An 18,272-nucleotide genomic window follows, 5' to 3' on the forward strand; every position below is an offset into this window, starting at 1 on the left:
CGGGCTGAGCCTGCCCCGTATACTCCGGTCCTGCCTGGATTATGCAGCCGACATTCACCGGCACTTTCTGGCATCGGGACTCGCTCTGATAATGTAACTCCTCGGATACCGCGGTCCGTTGTGACAGCGACGTCTTCTCTGCGCTCCAATAACTCACATCTGGCAATGTCTGAGGTGATAAGAGATAAATGGTTCTGTCCGGTGACTCCCCCGATGGGAAATATCACAGAATCACCGACTGTTGTATTATTCACCTCCTATATAATATATACAGCCTGTATATAGTCACTCATGTGTCACTGGTGTGTGAATGGGGCCTTAATCTTCTCTCGGGTCCTTGTGATTCCAGGTGACGGCTCAATGTAGAATCCTGATGTATCTAATAAAGGGATTGGCCGCTATATTATACCTCCTATATATGTGCTGGATACACTGTGAGCCCCTTACTAATATACTGCTATATACCCATCATCACCGCACCCCTGTGTATAGTCCAGGCCCTTTACTAATATACCGCTATATACCCATCATCACCGCACCCTTGTGTATAGTCCAGGCCCCTTACTAATATACTGCTATATACCCATCATCACCGCACCCCTGTGTATAGTCCAGGCCCTTTACTAATATACTGCTATATACCCATCATCACCGCACCCTTGTGTATAGTCCAGACCCCTTACTAATATACTGCTATATACCCATCATCACCGCACCCCTGTGTATAGTCCAGGCCCCTTACTAATATACTGCTATATACCCATCATCACCGCACCCTTGTGTATAGTCCAGGCCCCTTACTAATATACTGCTATATACCCATCATCACTGCACCCTTGTATATAGTCCAGACCCCTTACTAATATACTGCTATATACCCATCATCACCGCACCCTTGTGTATAGTACAGACCCCTTACTAATATACTGCTATATACCCATCATCCATCACCGCACCCTTGTGTATAGTCCAGACCCCTTACTAATATACTGCTATATACCCATCATCACCGCACCCTTGTGTATAGTCCAGGCCCCTTACTAATATACTGCTATATACCCATCATCACCGCACCCTTGTGTATAGTCCAGGCCCCTTACTAATATACTGCTATATACCCATCATCACCGCACCCTTGTGTATAGTCCAGGCCCCTTACTAATATACCGCTATATACCCATCATCACCGCACCCTTGTGTATAGTCCAGGCCCCTTACTAATATACCGCTATATACCCATCATCACCGCACCCTTGTGTATAGTCCAGGCTCCTTACTAATATACCGCTATATACCCATCATCACCGCACCCTTGTGTATAGTCCAGGCTCCTTACTAATATACTGCTATATACCCATCATCCATCACCGCACCCTTGTATATAGTCCAGACCCCTTACTAATATACTGCTATATACCCATCATCACCGCACCCTTGTGTATAGTCCAGACCTCTTACTAATATACCGCTATATACCCATCATCACCGCACCCTTGTATATAGTGCAGGCTCCTTACTAATATACCGCTATATACCCATCATCACCGCACCCCTGTGTATAGTCCAGGCCCCTTACTGATATACTGCTATATACCCATCATCACCGCCCCTTGTGTATAGTACAGGCCCCTTACTAATATACCGCTATATACCCATCATCACCGCACCCCTGTGTATAGTACAGGCCCCTTACTAATATACCGCTATATACCCATCATCACCGCACCCTTGTGTATAGTCCAGGCCCCTTACTAATATACTGCTATATACCCATCATCACCGCACCCTTGTGTATAGTCCAGGCTCCTTACTAATATACTGCTATATACCCATCATCACCGCCCCCTTGTGTATAGTCCAGGCTCCTTACTAATATACTGCTATATACCCATCATCACCGCACCCTTGTGTATAGTCCAGGCCCCTTACTAATATACTGCTATATACCCATCATCACCGCACCCTTGTGTATAGTCCAGGCTCCTTACTAATATACTGCTATATACCCATCATCACCGCACCCTTGTGTATAGTCCAGGCCCCTTACTAATATACCGCTATATACCCATCATCACCGCCCCCTTGTGTATAGTACAGGCCCCTTACTAATATACCGCTATATACCCATCATCACCGCACCCTTGTGTATAGTCCAGGCCCCTTACTAATATACCGCTATATACCCATCATCACCGCACCCCTGTGTATAGTCCAGGCCCCTTACTAATATACTGCTATATACCCATCATCACCGCACCCTTGTGTATAGTCCAGGCTCCTTACTAATATACCGCTATATACCCATCATCACCGCACCCCTGTGTATAGTCCAGGCCCCTTACTAATATACTGCTATATACCCATCATCACCGCACCCCTGTGTATAGTCCAGGCCCCTTACTAATATACTGCTATATACCCATCATCACCGCACCCCTGTGTATACTCCAGGCCCCTTACTAATATACCGCTATATACCCATCATCACCGCACCCTTGTGTATAGTCCAGGCTCCTTACTAATATACTGCTATATACCCATCATCACCGCACCCTTGTGTATAGTCCAGACCCCTTACTAATATACCGCTATATACCCATCATCACCGCACCCTTGTGTATAGTCCAGGCTCCTTACTAATATACTGCTATATACCCATCATCACCGCACCCTTGTGTATAGTCCAGGCCCCTTACTAATATACTGCTATATACTCATCATCACTGCACCCTTGTGTATAGTCCAGGCCCCTTACTAATATACCGCTATATACCCATCATCACCGCACCCCTGTGTATAGTCCAGGCCCTTTACTAATATACTGCTATATACCCATCATCACCGCACCCTTGTGTATAGTCCAGACCCCTTACTAATATACTGCTATATACCCATCATCACCGCACCCTTGTGTATAGTCCAGGCCCCTTACTAATATACTGCTATATACCCATCATCACCGCACCCCTGTGTATAGTCCAGGCCCCTTACTAATATACTGCTATATACCCATCATCACCGCACCCTTGTGTATAGTCCAGACCCCTTACTAATATACTGCTATATACCCATCATCACCGCACCCTTGTGTATAGTCCAGGCCCCTTACTAATATACTGCTATATACCCATCATCACCGCACCCTTGTGTATAGTCCAGGCCCCTTACTAATATACTGCTATATACCCATCATCACCGCACCCTTGTGTATAGTCCAGGCCCCTTACTAATATACTGCTATATACCCATCATCACTGCACCCTTGTGTATAGTCCAGGCTCCTTACTAATATACTGCTATATACCCATCATCACCGCACCCTTGTGTATAGTCCAGGCCCCTTACTAATATACTGCTATATACCCATCATCACTGCACCCTTGTATATAGTCCAGACCCCTTACTAATATACTGCTATATACCCATCATCACCGCACCCTTGTGTATAGTCCAGACTCCTTACTAATATACTGCTATATACCCATCATCCATCACCGCACCCTTGTGTATAGTCCAGACCCCTTACTAATATACTGCTATATACCCATCATCACCGCACCCTTGTGTATAGTCCAGGCCCCTTACTAATATACTGCTATATACCCATCATCACCGCACCCTTGTGTATAGTCCAGGCCCCTTACTAATATACCGCTATATACCCATCATCACCGCACCCTTGTGTATAGTCCAGGCCCCTTACTAATATACCGCTATATACCCATCATCACCGCACCCTTGTGTATAGTCCAGGCTCCTTACTAATATACTGCTATATACCCATCATCCATCACCGCACCCTTGTATATAGTCCAGACCCCTTACTAATATACTGCTATATACCCATCATCACCGCACCCTTGTGTATAGTCCAGACCTCTTACTAATATACCGCTATATACCCATCATCACCGCACCCTTGTGTATAGTCCAGGCCCCTTACTAATATACCGCTATATACCCATCATCACCGCACCCTTGTGTATAGTCCAGGCCCCTTACTAATATACTGCTATATACCCATCATCACCGCACCCTTGTATATAGTGCAGGCTCCTTACTAATATACCGCTATATACCCATCATCACCGCCCCTTGTGTATAGTACAGGCCCCTTACTAATATACCGCTATATACCCATCATCACCGCACCCCTGTGTATAGTACAGGCCCCTTACTAATATACCGCTATATACCCATCATCACCGCACCCTTGTGTATAGTCCAGGCCCCTTACTAATATACTGCTATATACCCATCATCACCGCACCCTTGTGTATAGTCCAGGCTCCTTACTAATATACTGCTATATACCCATCATCACCGCCCCCTTGTGTATAGTCCAGGCTCCTTACTAATATACTGCTATATACCCATCATCACCGCACCCTTGTGTATAGTCCAGGCCCCTTACTAATATACTGCTATATACCCATCATCACCGCACCCTTGTGTATAGTCCAGGCTCCTTACTAATATACTTCTATATACCCATCATCACCGCACCCTTGTGTATAGTCCAGGCCCCTTACTAATATACCGCTATATACCCATCATCACCGCCCCCTTGTGTATAGTACAGGCCCCTTACTAATATACCGCTATATACCCATCATCACCGCACCCTTGTGTATAGTCCAGGCCCCTTACTAATATACCGCTATATACCCATCATCACCGCACCCTTGTGTATAGTCCAGGCCCCTTACTAATATACCGCTATATACCCATCATCACCGCACCCCTGTGTATAGTCCAGGCCCCTTACTAATATACTGCTATATACCCATCATCACCGCACCCTTGTGTATAGTCCAGGCTCCTTACTAATATACCGCTATATACCCATCATCACCGCACCCCTGTGTATAGTCCAGGCCCCTTACTAATATACTGCTATATACCCATCATCACCGCACCCCTGTGTATAGTCCAGGCCCCTTACTAATATACTGCTATATACCCATCATCACCGCACCCCTGTGTATACTCCAGGCCCCTTACTAATATACCGCTATATACCCATCATCACCGCACCCTTGTGTATAGTCCAGGCTCCTTACTAATATACTGCTATATACCCATCATCACCGCACCCTTGTGTATAGTCCAGACCCCTTACTAATATACCGCTATATACCCATCATCACCGCACCCTTGTGTATAGTCCAGGCTCCTTACTAATATACTGCTATATACCCATCATCACCGCACCCTTGTGTATAGTCCAGGCCCCTTACTAATATACTGCTATATACCCATCATCACCGCACCCTTGTGTATAGTCCAGGCTCTTACTAATATACCGCTATATACCCATCATCCATCACCGCACCCTTGTGTATAGTCCAGGCCCCTTACTAATATACTGCTATATACCCATCATCACCGCACCCTTGTGTATAGTACAGGCCCCTTACTAATATACTGCTATATACCCATCATCACCGCACCCTTGTGTATAGTCCAGGCTCCTTACTAATACACTGCTATATACCCATCATCCATCACCGCACCCTTGTGTATAGTCCAGGCTCCTTACTAATATACCGCTATATACCCATCATCACCGCACCCTTGTGTATAGTCCAGGCCCCTTACTAATATACTGCTATATACCCATCATCACCGCACCCTTGTGTATAGTCCAGGCTCCTTACTAATATACCGCTATATACCCATCATCACCGCACCCCTGTGTATAGTCCAGGCCCCTTACTAATATACTGCTATATACCCATCATCACCGCACCCCTGTGTATAGTCCAGGCCCCTTACTAATATACCGCTATATACCCATCATCACCGCACCCTTGTGTATAGTCCAGGCTCCTTACTAATATACTGCTATATACCCATCATCACCGCACCCTTGTGTATAGTCCAGGCTCCTTACTAATATACTGCTATATACCCATCATCACCGCACCCTTGTGTATAGTCCAGGCTCCTTACTAATATACCGCTATATACCCATCATCACCGCACCCCTGTGTATAGTCCAGGCCCCTTACTAATATACTGCTATATACCCATCATCACCGCACCCCTGTGTATAGTCCAGGCCCCTTACTAATATACCGCTATATACCCATCATCACCGCACCCTTGTGTATAGTCCAGGCTCCTTACTAATATACTGCTATATACCCATCATCACCGCACCCTTGTGTATAGTCCAGGCTCCTTACTAATATACTGCTATATACCCATCATCACCGCACCCTTGTGTATAGTCCAGGCCCCTTACTAATATACTGCTATATACCCATCATCCATCACCGCACCCTTGTGTATAGTCCAGGCCCCTTACTAATATACTGCTATATACCCATCATCACCGCACCCTTGTGTATAGTACAGGCCCCTTACTAATATACTGCTATATACCCATCATCACCGCACCCTTGTGTATAGTCCAGGCTCCTTACTAATACACTGCTATATACCCATCATCCATCACCGCACCCTTGTGTATAGTCCAGGCTCCTTACTAATATACCGCTATATACCCATCATCACCGCACCCTTGTGTATAGTCCAGGCCCCTTACTAATATACTGCTATATACCCATCATCACCGCACCCTTGTGTATAGTCCAGGCTCCTGGTTACACAGCACCAAAGTCCCAACATGGCCACAGATGAAGGAATGACCAGACCCGTCCAACACTGTGTATGTGACCATTACCTAAGCCAAGTGCCGGGATATAATGGAGGGCGGTGGTATTAGTGTATTACACCAGGGGGCGACACTGCTTAGTGCAGAATAATGGGCTTATTAGAGTACTAGCAGGAGGACGCGGCTACACTTGGGTATATTTCATTTTTGGTTTATGTTGTGGCTCCATAAGAATTGTCCAGTTTTGCACTGGTGTATTTTGTATGTTGTTTGTGTGTGTGTCCATAAGCGTCATGTGATTATGTGTATCTCATTTTGGATATAAATGAAAAACCTGCGATCAGTTGTTATGGAGACCTGGAGTAAAGCTGTGTGTATGTGACCTCGTGTAACAGTGTCATCCACATCGCCCTGCCGCTTTAAAGCTGACATACAGCAGTGAAGAAAAACGGCTGGGTTGCTATGGAAACTTGGAGTAACACTCTAATGTGTGGTTGTTAGGATTGGGTCCCGCAGGTTGTCATCATAGCGCACATCGCCACCTGCAGGTCAGTCTAACCATCCAGCTTTCACCTTACTGAGCATGCTCAGACGTTTGGAGCTGGTCACAAGATAAGTGCCATTTCTCCCCTACTGAGCATGAGCAGTGAGGTCATGGCCACCGCCCCTATTGGGCAAGGACTTCCCTTTAAATTGTGTGAGCCGACGCCCGCCGGGTGCTCACACTTTGACCTAAATTTTCTCAAAGTCCACGGAGTGAATGACAGTAGTCAGGGATAGGCTCCAGTATTCAGGCAGGTTGTCAGACTAGGCCTCTGTGTGGGGTTTCTCTACTTCAATCTGGGTGCTGTTAGTTAGGACCTGTAAGCCCTGAACTGTCAGCTCTACACCAGGGCTAGGAGCGGTAGATGCCATTCCAGCTTGTGGCGCTGCAGCAGGCTGGGTCTCTGAGCTAGCCTATGTGTACTGTCTGACTTCATGTATGGCTCCAAGCTGTGTGCCGGAGCATGCAAACCCCCCTGGGGACTCCAAGCTGTGTGCAGGAGAATGTTCTAAAACTTCCGTGGTGGCCCCTAGCTGTCACAGGGGTGTAGGTGTGTGTATTTGCTGGCCTGGGGTGAGTGTTAACCACCAGCCATGTGTGTTTCACTTGTACTGGTGCACCTGACCAGTGACCTAAACTGGCAGGGTGTTAGTTGCACCTTGTTCACATTTAGTGTTGCACAGTACACACCGTTCCCATTGAATTAAGGCTGCAGTGTCTTGCAGTAGTTCACATTTAGTCCAGGCTGCAGTGTCTTGCAGTAGTTCACATTTAGTCCAGGCTGCAGTGTTCTGCAGTAGTTCACATTTAGTCCAGGCTGCAGTGTTCTGCAGTAGTTCACATTTAGTCCAGGCTGCAGTGTCTTGCAGTAGTTCACATTGAGTTCAGACATACAGCCGCCTATCATTGGGCTTGTGGACCTCGCTGCAGTGTCTTGCAGCTAAGAGGTTCTGTTGTTTAAAAAAAAAATATTTATAAATATACACTGAACCGTAACATATGCCACATATGTAATCCTCCAGCGTGTGGTACTATGTGCTGAGGCGCGTATCTAATCCTCCGGCATGTGGAACTGTGTGCTGATGCGCGTATCTAATCCTCCAGCATGTGAAACTGTGTGCAAATGCACGTTTCTAATCCTCCAGCGTGTAGAACCGTGTGCAGACTTGCGTATCTAATCCTTCGGTGTGTGGAACTGTGTGCAGACCCGTGTATCTAATCCTCTGGCATGTGATACTGTGTGCTGATCTGTGTATCTAATCCTCTGATGCGTGTATCTCAGTTTGGATATCAGTGTTGTATTATGCATGTGTAGAGACCGTGTGTATTGCAGTTGGAATATGAGTGAAAGATTTGTATTGGCTAATTAGGGGGGGTGTCATTGTTTTGGGAATGCTGTATCTCAGCAACGGTAAGTCCGAGTGAGTTGAGGCCTCATCTTAAATCTTCCTGGACACCTGAAGTATTTGTGTGCCAAATGTTTTTAAAAAGATTAAATAAAGTCTTCTGCTTTTAAAGAACCCGTTGTTTGGTGAGTGCCCTGCGCTTTTTTCTATTTTTGGCTACTTGAGATGTTTGGATTTTATAAATGTGAAAGTTTGTGTGTTTGGATGTTTGTTCCTCAATCATGCAGAGATGGCTAGCAAACTGCCAATTGGGATTAAAGGTGTTTTCCCATCCAGTGTGTCAGCACTGCCTGGAGCAGATCAGATAATATGCAAATGCTTGTACACAATGGACTCAGGATTAGCTGAGTGTTTACAAAGAGAGATAACAGACCTGGCTTTATCAGACCCTGAGATAAGCTGCAGCAGTGTAATATAGTATGTGACCATCAAAACACACAAACTTTCACATGAGTGGGATATTAATAAGTTGCTCACATTGTTTCCAGCACATTGTTAAAGTGGACAATCCCTTTAAATTTCTAACATTTCTTAGGTGTTATTTCTGCTGTGACCGCTTATTGTGCTGTGTGTGAATAGGAAAATATTAGTATATGAGACAGTGTATTCTACCCATGTGGAAGGGCCGGTGACCATAAAAGTAATGTCTCTGTATCTCTGGGCTATATCACTGATACATTATGAACTTCTCCTCTGCCTGTGTGATTCCAGTCTAATCATTAAACCTATTTCTAATCCTACAGGAAATCCCAGTGCGATCTCTGAGGGAAACGTCATGTTATCAGTAAGTGATAAAGGAGAAGATGAAGATATGATGGAGCGCTCCTCAGGAGAAAACCTCATTACCCCTAATGTACATCCAGGACGTCACAGTACAGATCCTTCATATAATCCCCCGAATCATGAGGAACCTTCTCACCAACCACAGACTGTGACCACAAGTACCAGGAAGAAAGGGGGGGAAAGGTATAAATGTGATGAATGTGGAAAAGATTTTTCACAAAGATCAAATCTCATTACACACAAAAAGACTCACACAGGGGAGAAGCCATATTCATGTTCAGAATGTGGGAAATGTTTTACTCAGAAAGAAAGTCTTGTTATACATGAGAGACTTCACACAGGAGAGAAGCCATATTCATGTGCAGAATGTGGGAAATGTTTTACTCACAAAGGAAGTCTTGTTATACATGAGAGACTTCACACAGGAGAGAAGCCATATTCATGTTCAGAATGTGGCAAATGTTTTAGAAATAGAACTGGGCTTGGTATACATCAGAGAATTCACACAGGAGACAAGCCATATTCATGTTCAGAATGTGGGAAATGTTTCACTACGAAAGGAAGTCTTGTTATACATCAGAGACTTCACACAGGAGAGAAGCCATATTCATGTTCAGAATGTGGGAAATGTTTTACAATTAAATCAAGGCTTGATATTCATCAGAGAATTCACAAAGGAGAGAAGCCATATTCATGTGCAGAATGTGGGAAATGTTTTGCGGAAAGTAGACTTCTCCTTTCACATCAGAAAAGTCACACAGTAGAGAAGCCATATTCATGTGCAGAATGTGGGAAATGTTTTGCGGAAAGTAGACTTCTCCTTTCACATCAGAAAAGTCACACAGTAGAGAAGCCATATTCATGTTCAGAATGTGGGAAATGTTTTACTCAGAAAGGAAATCTTGTTATACATGAGAGACTTCACACAGGAGAGAAGCCATATTCATGTACAGATTGTGGAAAATGTTTTACTACGAAAAGAAATCTTGTTATACATGAGAGACTTCACACAGGAGAGAAGCCATATTCATGTTCAGATTGTGGGAAATGTTTTACTACGAAAGGAAGTCTTGTTTTGCATGAGAGATTTCACACAGGAGAGAAGCCATATTCATGTTCAGATTGTGGGAAATGTTATACTACGAAAGGAAGTCTTGTTATACATGAGAGATTTCACACAGGAGAGAAGCCATATTCATGTGCAGAATGTGGGAAATGTTTTACTAAGAAATCACATCTTAAAACACATCAGAGAAGTCACACAGGAGAGAAGCCATATTCATGTTCAGAATGTGGGAAATGTTTTACTCATAAAGGAAGTCTTGTTGCACATGAGAGACTTCACACAGGAGAGAAGCTATATTCATGTTCAGAATGTGGTAAATGTTTTGTGAAAAGTAAACGTCTCCTTTCACATCAGAGAAGTCACACAGGAGAGAAGCCATATTTGTGTTCAGAATGTGGGAAATGTTTTACAGATAAACAATATCTTATATTACATGAGAGAATTCACACAGGAGAGAAGCCATATTCATGTGCAGAATGTGGGAAATGTTTTACTCAGAAAGGAAGTCTTGTATTACATGAGAGACTTCACACAGGAGAGAAGCCATATTCATGTGCAGAATGTGGTAAATGTTTTAGTCAGAATTCAAGTCTTAAGAAACATCAGAGAAGTCACACAGGAGATAAGCCATATTGATGTTTGGATGTTTGCGAGTTTTGATGTTTGTTCCTCAATCACGCTAAAACGCCTGGACGGATTTGCGTGCAATTTTCCACAAACATAGTTTTCCCTTGGGATTGAAACATATGCTACTTTTGCTGCCGCTAAACAACATGGCTTCCTAGCTGGAGACTCCCAAATGCAGGACTCCTAACCCTAGCTTTAGAATCACACACACTTCCTTGCATTTCCAGCCCCAAACTGCCTGCACACTCCCTATTGTCGCTTCAATGGTAGCCCTCACCCCACTCAATGACATTTACATGTATTTGGTCACCTTATACAGTCCGGTAATATACCTCAGCAGCCTGCCAAAGGCCACGCTCCGGGACCGCCATGTTTGCTGAACACCAGCGCGACATCGCTTGGGCAGTGAGACAAACTACACTGCACTGAGGAGGCCACACGCACACTTCCTGCCTACACGTCACTACAGCGCACACAAAGCCTTGGCCGCGGCGCCACAAGTCTACACCGGCATTCCACAGTCATCCCTGACCCTGGAACTTCACTGGCTTGCTTTTTCCGCGATCCTCTTGCTTTCCACACTCAGCGATAAGTTCATAACACATTCTTTTACGGACAGCTGCTCCATATATCAGCTGCCCTGCTCTTCCTCCTGTCTCCTCCGCCCCAGCGTTTCAACACGGCCGATGTACCGCAGCACCATCGCAACCTTCCTACCACCACTGACGTCCTGCAGCGGCAGGAATGGAGCAATGCTGCGACTCAGCCCTCCACGACATCCGCCGGGAATTGTAAAAGTAAAGGCGACCGCTTTGTTGCCCAGCGGTCACTATAACAACCGGCTCTCCGCTACACGCGGAGGCCCGTTACTGATGCCTGCAATCAAAAAAGAACTTTGATTATAGGAATTAACACTTAACCCCCCTCATCCACCAGCCCAACCACACACACACACTATATAGCGCCGGCCACCCAGTCGCGCGATCCTATGGCTGAACAGCTGAAGTCATTTTAGCCCAGCGTGACCATGAATTCAGCCGCTCTGGTAGCGAGGTACGGCAAAATAAAAAATCCTCTGAAAATAACAAATTGTCTGTATTACTACATACACAATTTAACATATCACATTTGCTATCCCACCAACATTTTTACACTACTCTCACAGTTTCATACGTCTGTGTCCGCCCAATTCTCAAATCACCGCCAACGAAGTCGCGGGTAAAAGCTAGTGTGTAGATAAAGGGGTTTCGGTAATGCAGGCCAGCAGGTGTATTCTCAACAGGAACTTCTTGTCTATCCAAAGTAGCACCAGAAGACCACGTATGGATGGATGAGGAGGATACTTTACTCCAAGTCAGGGTACAACATGTCCTGTTTCTAGAGCCAACCAATACCCTGTGAGTGTGGGCAGGAATGTATGTGACATAGACTTGTAGTAACGTCTCCTCTTCATCCATATGTGATCACCTGGTTAGACTTCAGAGTCATGTGAGCAGCGACGGGAAAAGCTGACACTGCTGACATTTGCTTCTGTAGATCTCTCCTATAATAAATGGCTGCAGTCGGGTTGTTGGTGATTTCCTTCCATCTCCTTTATCTCTTCTACTGTATGAATGAAGATGAGATAATGATGTGTCCACATATGTCCTAGAATGAAAGATTATGAATGATAACACTGGTCAACAAATTTTCAAAATTTGTTTGTTTCTGAAATGAAATGAGTCATTCCCTAATGATTTTTATGTGCTGAATTCAAATATCCCAAGGAAAACTTTCAATTGGCTCTAGTTTCTATGATATCGAAGAGTTCTCATTTTACTGTTTTGTGAATTGTATAGAATGATACATATTTATTACTTCTGCAATAATAGAGGTGCAAGTTTACTGTTTTTAAAATTTTGGAAATATATTCTTAGGAAACTTAGTTCTATCTAAAATCAACTATAGTTTATAGTCATATCTAAGAATTTTTTACAAATGAAGTATGTTTATTGAACTTTGGAACATAGATCCTTATTGAATTGCTATTCTGCTCCTTTACTCACGTCTCTTGTATTCAGACATGGGATTGTCTCTGATAATTGTCCAGCAGTAGTCTGCAAGCATTGATGGGTTCCATTTACCCTGATATCTCTTTTCCATAGTCGCAATTTCCTGATAAAATCGTTCACCATGTTCATCGCTCACCGCTCCACAGTTTGGTGCAAAGAAGTCTAGATGAGAGTGTAAGAAATGAATCTTTAAAGACCTGTTACATCCCAGGTTTTTATATGCCTTCAGGAGATTTTCAACCAACTCTTCATAATTATTTGCTTTGGTGTTTCCCAAGAAATTAGCCACGACTAACTTGAATGCTTCCCATGCAGTCGTTTCTTTGCCACGCAGCAAATGGTAAAACTCGTCATCTTGAAGAAGCATACGAATCTGAGGACCAATAAAGACTCCTGCTTTTATCTTCGCTTCACTCAACCTTGGAAACTTACAGAGGAGATATTTGAATGCCTCTTCATTTCTATCCATTTCCTTTACAAAATTCTTCATAAGACCAAGCTTGATATGTAAAGGAGGTAACAGAATCTTTCCTGCTTGAACAAGTGCTGGATGCATCACATTTTTAGTCCCTGGCTGCAGTGACTTTCTGAGTGGCCAGTCTCTTTTCTTGTAGTGTTCTGATCTTGCACGACTGTCCCACTCACATAGGAAGCAGCAGTACTTGGTGTATCCTCCCTGTAGACCAAGCACTAGCGCTACCACCTTCAAGTCACCACAGAGGCACCACAGATGTTGATCATAGTTTATGCATCTCAAGAGCTCTTTCATGTTGTTATAGGTTTCCTTCATGTGAACAGCATAACCAATTGGAACTGATGGTAGTGCATTGCCATTGTGAAGTAAGACAGCTTTAAGACTTCGCTTTGATGAATCGATAAATAGCCTCCACTCATCGGGGTTATAGCTGATTTTGAGAGCATCCATTTGTCACGGAGCAAAGGTATACGTCTTCCTCCGGATGGTCTTTTGAATCAACACGGACGCAAGAGGTCGGGAGACAACAGCAATTTATTGTAATCCACAAAGTTAGTAGCCGGCGGCGGTCACATCAACCGTAATAACAATAAGTCCACAGAAGTCACAATCCAATGATAACTTTGGTTCCTTGGTCCTGTAACTAAGTCCTGGCTCTCTGCAGAGCTGTGCACAGGCCGGCTAACACATACTAACTGCTAGCTATATACTATATACTAAACTGTTACTTCCTCTATCTGTGGGTGGGAAGGGCTGAGTCACAGATCCTTCCCCCCTCACCTATACCAAGGAGAGCAGACTCCCTGTCTCTTTTGAACAATGCACAGTCCAACATCTTCTTGGAGACACTGATCAGATTATCTCCACCCATTGTCCTCACTGGTCCTCACTAGTTAGAGGGATTTGCATACAATGTGCTAACACACTAGACCCGAATCAGCCAACTACACACTGATGTTTACAACAGGTTACAGAATACATTCCACATGAAATATATATTACACATTGCCTATTGCCGGACTCTAACCATCCCATGACACCCCTCCCCCTCTCAAAACATGTGCATGACACAATTTGCCTACACAGGTAAATTGGGGAATGCACATCAGTCTCTATAGATCATATGTCCTCCTGCCGGGATAACCCATCTGCGTTCTGGTGTTGGTTCCCTCGGCGGTGCTGAATGGTAAAGTTGTAGGGTTGAAGGGCTGGCATCTGTCAGAAAATCCGGTCGATCCATGTTGGCGTCTCTCTGAGCTTGGCTTCGGGTCACTGCTCCCACAAAGTGGCACTGTAGATTTCCAACATCGTTGCCTAACAGAACATCGGCCGGCAGCCCGCTCATCACACCAATTGTGCATCGTTTTGGTCCATAACCATAGTCGAGTTCCATGGTAGCTTTAGGAATACGTCTTTGAGTACCTCCTGCCAACTCGATAGAAATGCCAGGGCCCTCCTCTAGGGCCTCGGGTCGCACAACTCGGGGGTCCGCTACGGTTAGGAAAGCTCCCGAGTCCCGGAATCCAACAACTGTTCGGCCATCCAGTAGGACCTCCTGCAAGTGCTTCCTCTGAAGGTTTGCGGGATGTGTGGCGGAAGGCTGAATCCCATAGACCCCTGGAGGTGGAACAGATGGGTCATTCATGGAGTCATCTGGAAATGGGGCCAAACTTTCTGTCCTAGGGGTGGTTCCCAGGTAGTGAATAGGCCGGGATGCCACGGTGGCCCGTGCCCCCATGTTAGCAGGGCAACTAGCTTGCAAATGTCCAGGCCGCCCGCACCCAAAACATCTGCGCTCTAGCATTCTTCCAGTGGGTCGTTGTCTAGGGACAGGGTTGTTCATAGCTGGAGGCCGATGGGCTGGGGCAGGGGTAGAGGGGGAATTGTAATCCTGAGGCCGGACACGAAAGGTGGGTGGCTGGCTGAAGGGTGTCTGGCGGACTGTGGTAGTTTTACGCTCCTCTGCAAACAACCTCTTCCACTGCGGCTTGATGGTCAGGCCCTCATCTGCAAGAGAAGCAGCTTGCTCCACTGTGGCTGGGTTCCGTTCCAGCACCCACTCACGGATCTCAGCGGGGCACTGGGAAAAGAACTGTTCCTTAAGTATGACTTGGAGGATCTTATCGACTGTGACAGCCTCCTCTCCTTCTAGCCAGCGCTTGCATGCTTGCTTCAACTTGTGGGCGAACATGTGGAAGGAGCTTCCCCCATTGTAAGACAAAGAGCGGAACTGAACTCGGTAGGACTCTGGAGTGACTGCATAATACTTCTGCACCGCTCTTTTAATGGCCTCATAGTCCCGCTGATCACTAGGGTCCATGGCTCTGAGAGCTTCCGCAGCCCCATCTCGTAGGTGCCCCACCAGATACCGGACCCAATCCTTCTCTGGGACTTCCATCAGGCGGCACTGGTGTTCGAAGTCCTGAAAATATCCATCAACATCCCCAGCCGCTTCATCAAAGGTCTTGAAGTGTTTATGGGAGACATATGGTGGTTCTCTCACTGTTGGGCTGGGGGTCGACGTTTGATTATAATTCCGCGCAGTTATCTCAGCCATTCGCATTTCATGCGCCATTCTTTCCTTTTCATACGCCATTCTCTGTTCCTCCTTCTCCGTTTCCTGAGCCCTCTGTAATGCTCTACTCCTTTGCTCTGCAGTTGCTCCTAGCCCCAGCACTGCCAATTCCTCCTCATACAAAACAACCCATCTGCTCTTTTGGGTCTGTACCTGCCACTCCCGTATCTCTCCAGTCTCCTGGGGGCAGCCCTCCTCATGGTCGCTTTGCAGGGTCATCTCCTCCAGTGCCTCGATCAGTTGATCTTTCGTTCTTCCCTGGTAACTCAGGTTTAGTTCCCGGGCCCTTACTTGTAGACGTGCCATAGTCCAGTTCCTGTATTCTGAGGTTGTGGCTCCATTAATCGCTGGGCTGCTGTAGTCCATCTCGCTGTCCGCTGTTGATCCCACTGCTGCCACCAGTTGTCACGGAGCAAAGGTATACGTCTTCCTCCGGATGGTCTTTTGAATCAACACGGACGCAAGAGGTCGGGAGACAACAGCAATTTATTGTAATCCACAAAGTTAGTAGCCGGCGGCGGTCACATCAACCGTAATAACAATAAGTCCACAGAAGTCACAATCCAATGATAACTTTGGTTCCTTGGTCCTGTAACTAAGTCCTGGCTCTCTGCAGAGCTGTGCACAGGCCGGCTAACACATACTAACTGCTAGCTATATACTATATACTAAACTGTTACTTCCTCTATCTGTGGGTGGGAAGGGCTGAGTCACAGATCCTTCCCCCCTCACCTATACCAAGGAGAGCAGACTCCCTGTCTCTTTTGAACAATGCACAGTCCAACATCTTCTTGGAGACACTGATCAGATTATCTCCACCCATTGTCCTCACTGGTCCTCACTAGTTAGAGGGATTTGCATACAATGTGCTAACACACTAGACCCGAATCAGCCAACTACACACTGATGTTTACAACAGGTTACAGAATACATTCCACATGAAATATATATTACACATTGCCTATTGCCGGACTCTAACCATCCCATGACACCATTAAACTACAAACGTTACTGCATACAACAAGATCACCCTCCATGAAGAAGAATTAGACAAGAGACTGTTGACGGTTCCTAAAGAAAGAAATTCGAACATCATCTGCCAACAGATTCCACTGTTGAAGTCTGGAACCTAAGAGCTCGGCCTTACTCTTGGGCAGGTCTAGATCTCTAACAAGATCGTTAAGTTCACTTTGCGATATAAGGTGCGGTTCAGTGGAGAGTGATGCAGGAAAGTCTGGATCTGACGAGGTAGATGGTTCATGACAAACTCCTTCTTCTTCCTCGTCAGTGGAATCGAGCGAGAATGTTTCTGGAGCATTTGGAACTGGCAATTCTTCAGAATGAGCTACTGGGCGTATCGCAGATGGAATATTCGGATACTGTAAAGTCCACTTCTTTCTTTTTGAAATTCCTTTCCCAATTGGAGGCACCTTGCAGAAGTAGCAATTGTCACTATGGTCAGATGGCTCTCTCCAGACCATTGGCACTGCAAACGGCATAGACTGTCTCTTTCGGTTCAACCACTGTCTGAGATTTGAAGAACATGTATTACAGCATATGTGTGGAGCCCAACTCTTCCTGGTTGCCTATTTTGCAGCCAAAATACAGGTGGTAGGCTTTCTTAACCAAATATAAATAGAAATATAAAATGCACGTCTATATCATGAAAAGTAAAGCCAATTTTAAAATTTTAGCATCAATTTCAATCTCAGCACCCCAAAATTAGTTAAGAACAACTGGTTTGATGCCCGAAACATTTTGACTGTTGACCAGTGTAATCTGTTTTCCCTTAGCCCAAACAGCAGCACAACTGGGGTATTCCTGCCCCTATGAGCTGTTCGGACAGGTGGAATTTTTAATTAACAGCTTTTGACCCCTATAAGAGGCCGAAAGACCTGCTCCTCCTTGTGTTAGCATCAAGTATAAAGTACAGCGTATATTTCACAGAAATACTACAAAAATAGTACAATAATAGTACAAAAAATACAGCATAGGGAGGGAGCCTTGTGCTGCTGTTTGGGCTAAGGGAATACAGATTATCATTCATAATCTTTCATTCCCCCTATGCCCAACAGCAGCACAACTGGGGATTTAGCAAGTATAGCTCTACCCTAGGGTGGGTG

The 18,272-nt window shown here is 45.3% G+C and overlaps 2 protein-coding genes across 2 annotated transcripts in view; both read left to right on the forward strand.

The window, feature by feature from the left end:
* Positions 1-11,057, forward strand: part of LOC142198398 (uncharacterized) — a 48,526-nt gene extending 37,469 nt beyond the window's left edge. Inside the window, exons 2-3 of the mRNA XM_075269426.1 lie at positions 8,484-8,486; positions 9,539-11,057. Of these exons, the coding sequence (XP_075125527.1) occupies positions 8,484-8,486; positions 9,539-11,057 (1,522 nt within the window). The remainder of the gene's footprint in view (positions 1-8,483; positions 8,487-9,538) is intronic.
* Positions 1-18,272, forward strand: part of LOC142198416 (uncharacterized) — a 357,171-nt gene that overhangs the window by 313,763 nt on the left and 25,136 nt on the right. The gene's annotated exons all lie outside the window — the stretch shown is intronic.

The sequence above is a fragment of the Leptodactylus fuscus genome, chromosome 3, assembly GCF_031893055.1.
Source record: "Leptodactylus fuscus isolate aLepFus1 chromosome 3, aLepFus1.hap2, whole genome shotgun sequence".
NCBI lineage: Eukaryota > Metazoa > Chordata > Amphibia > Anura > Leptodactylidae > Leptodactylus > Leptodactylus fuscus.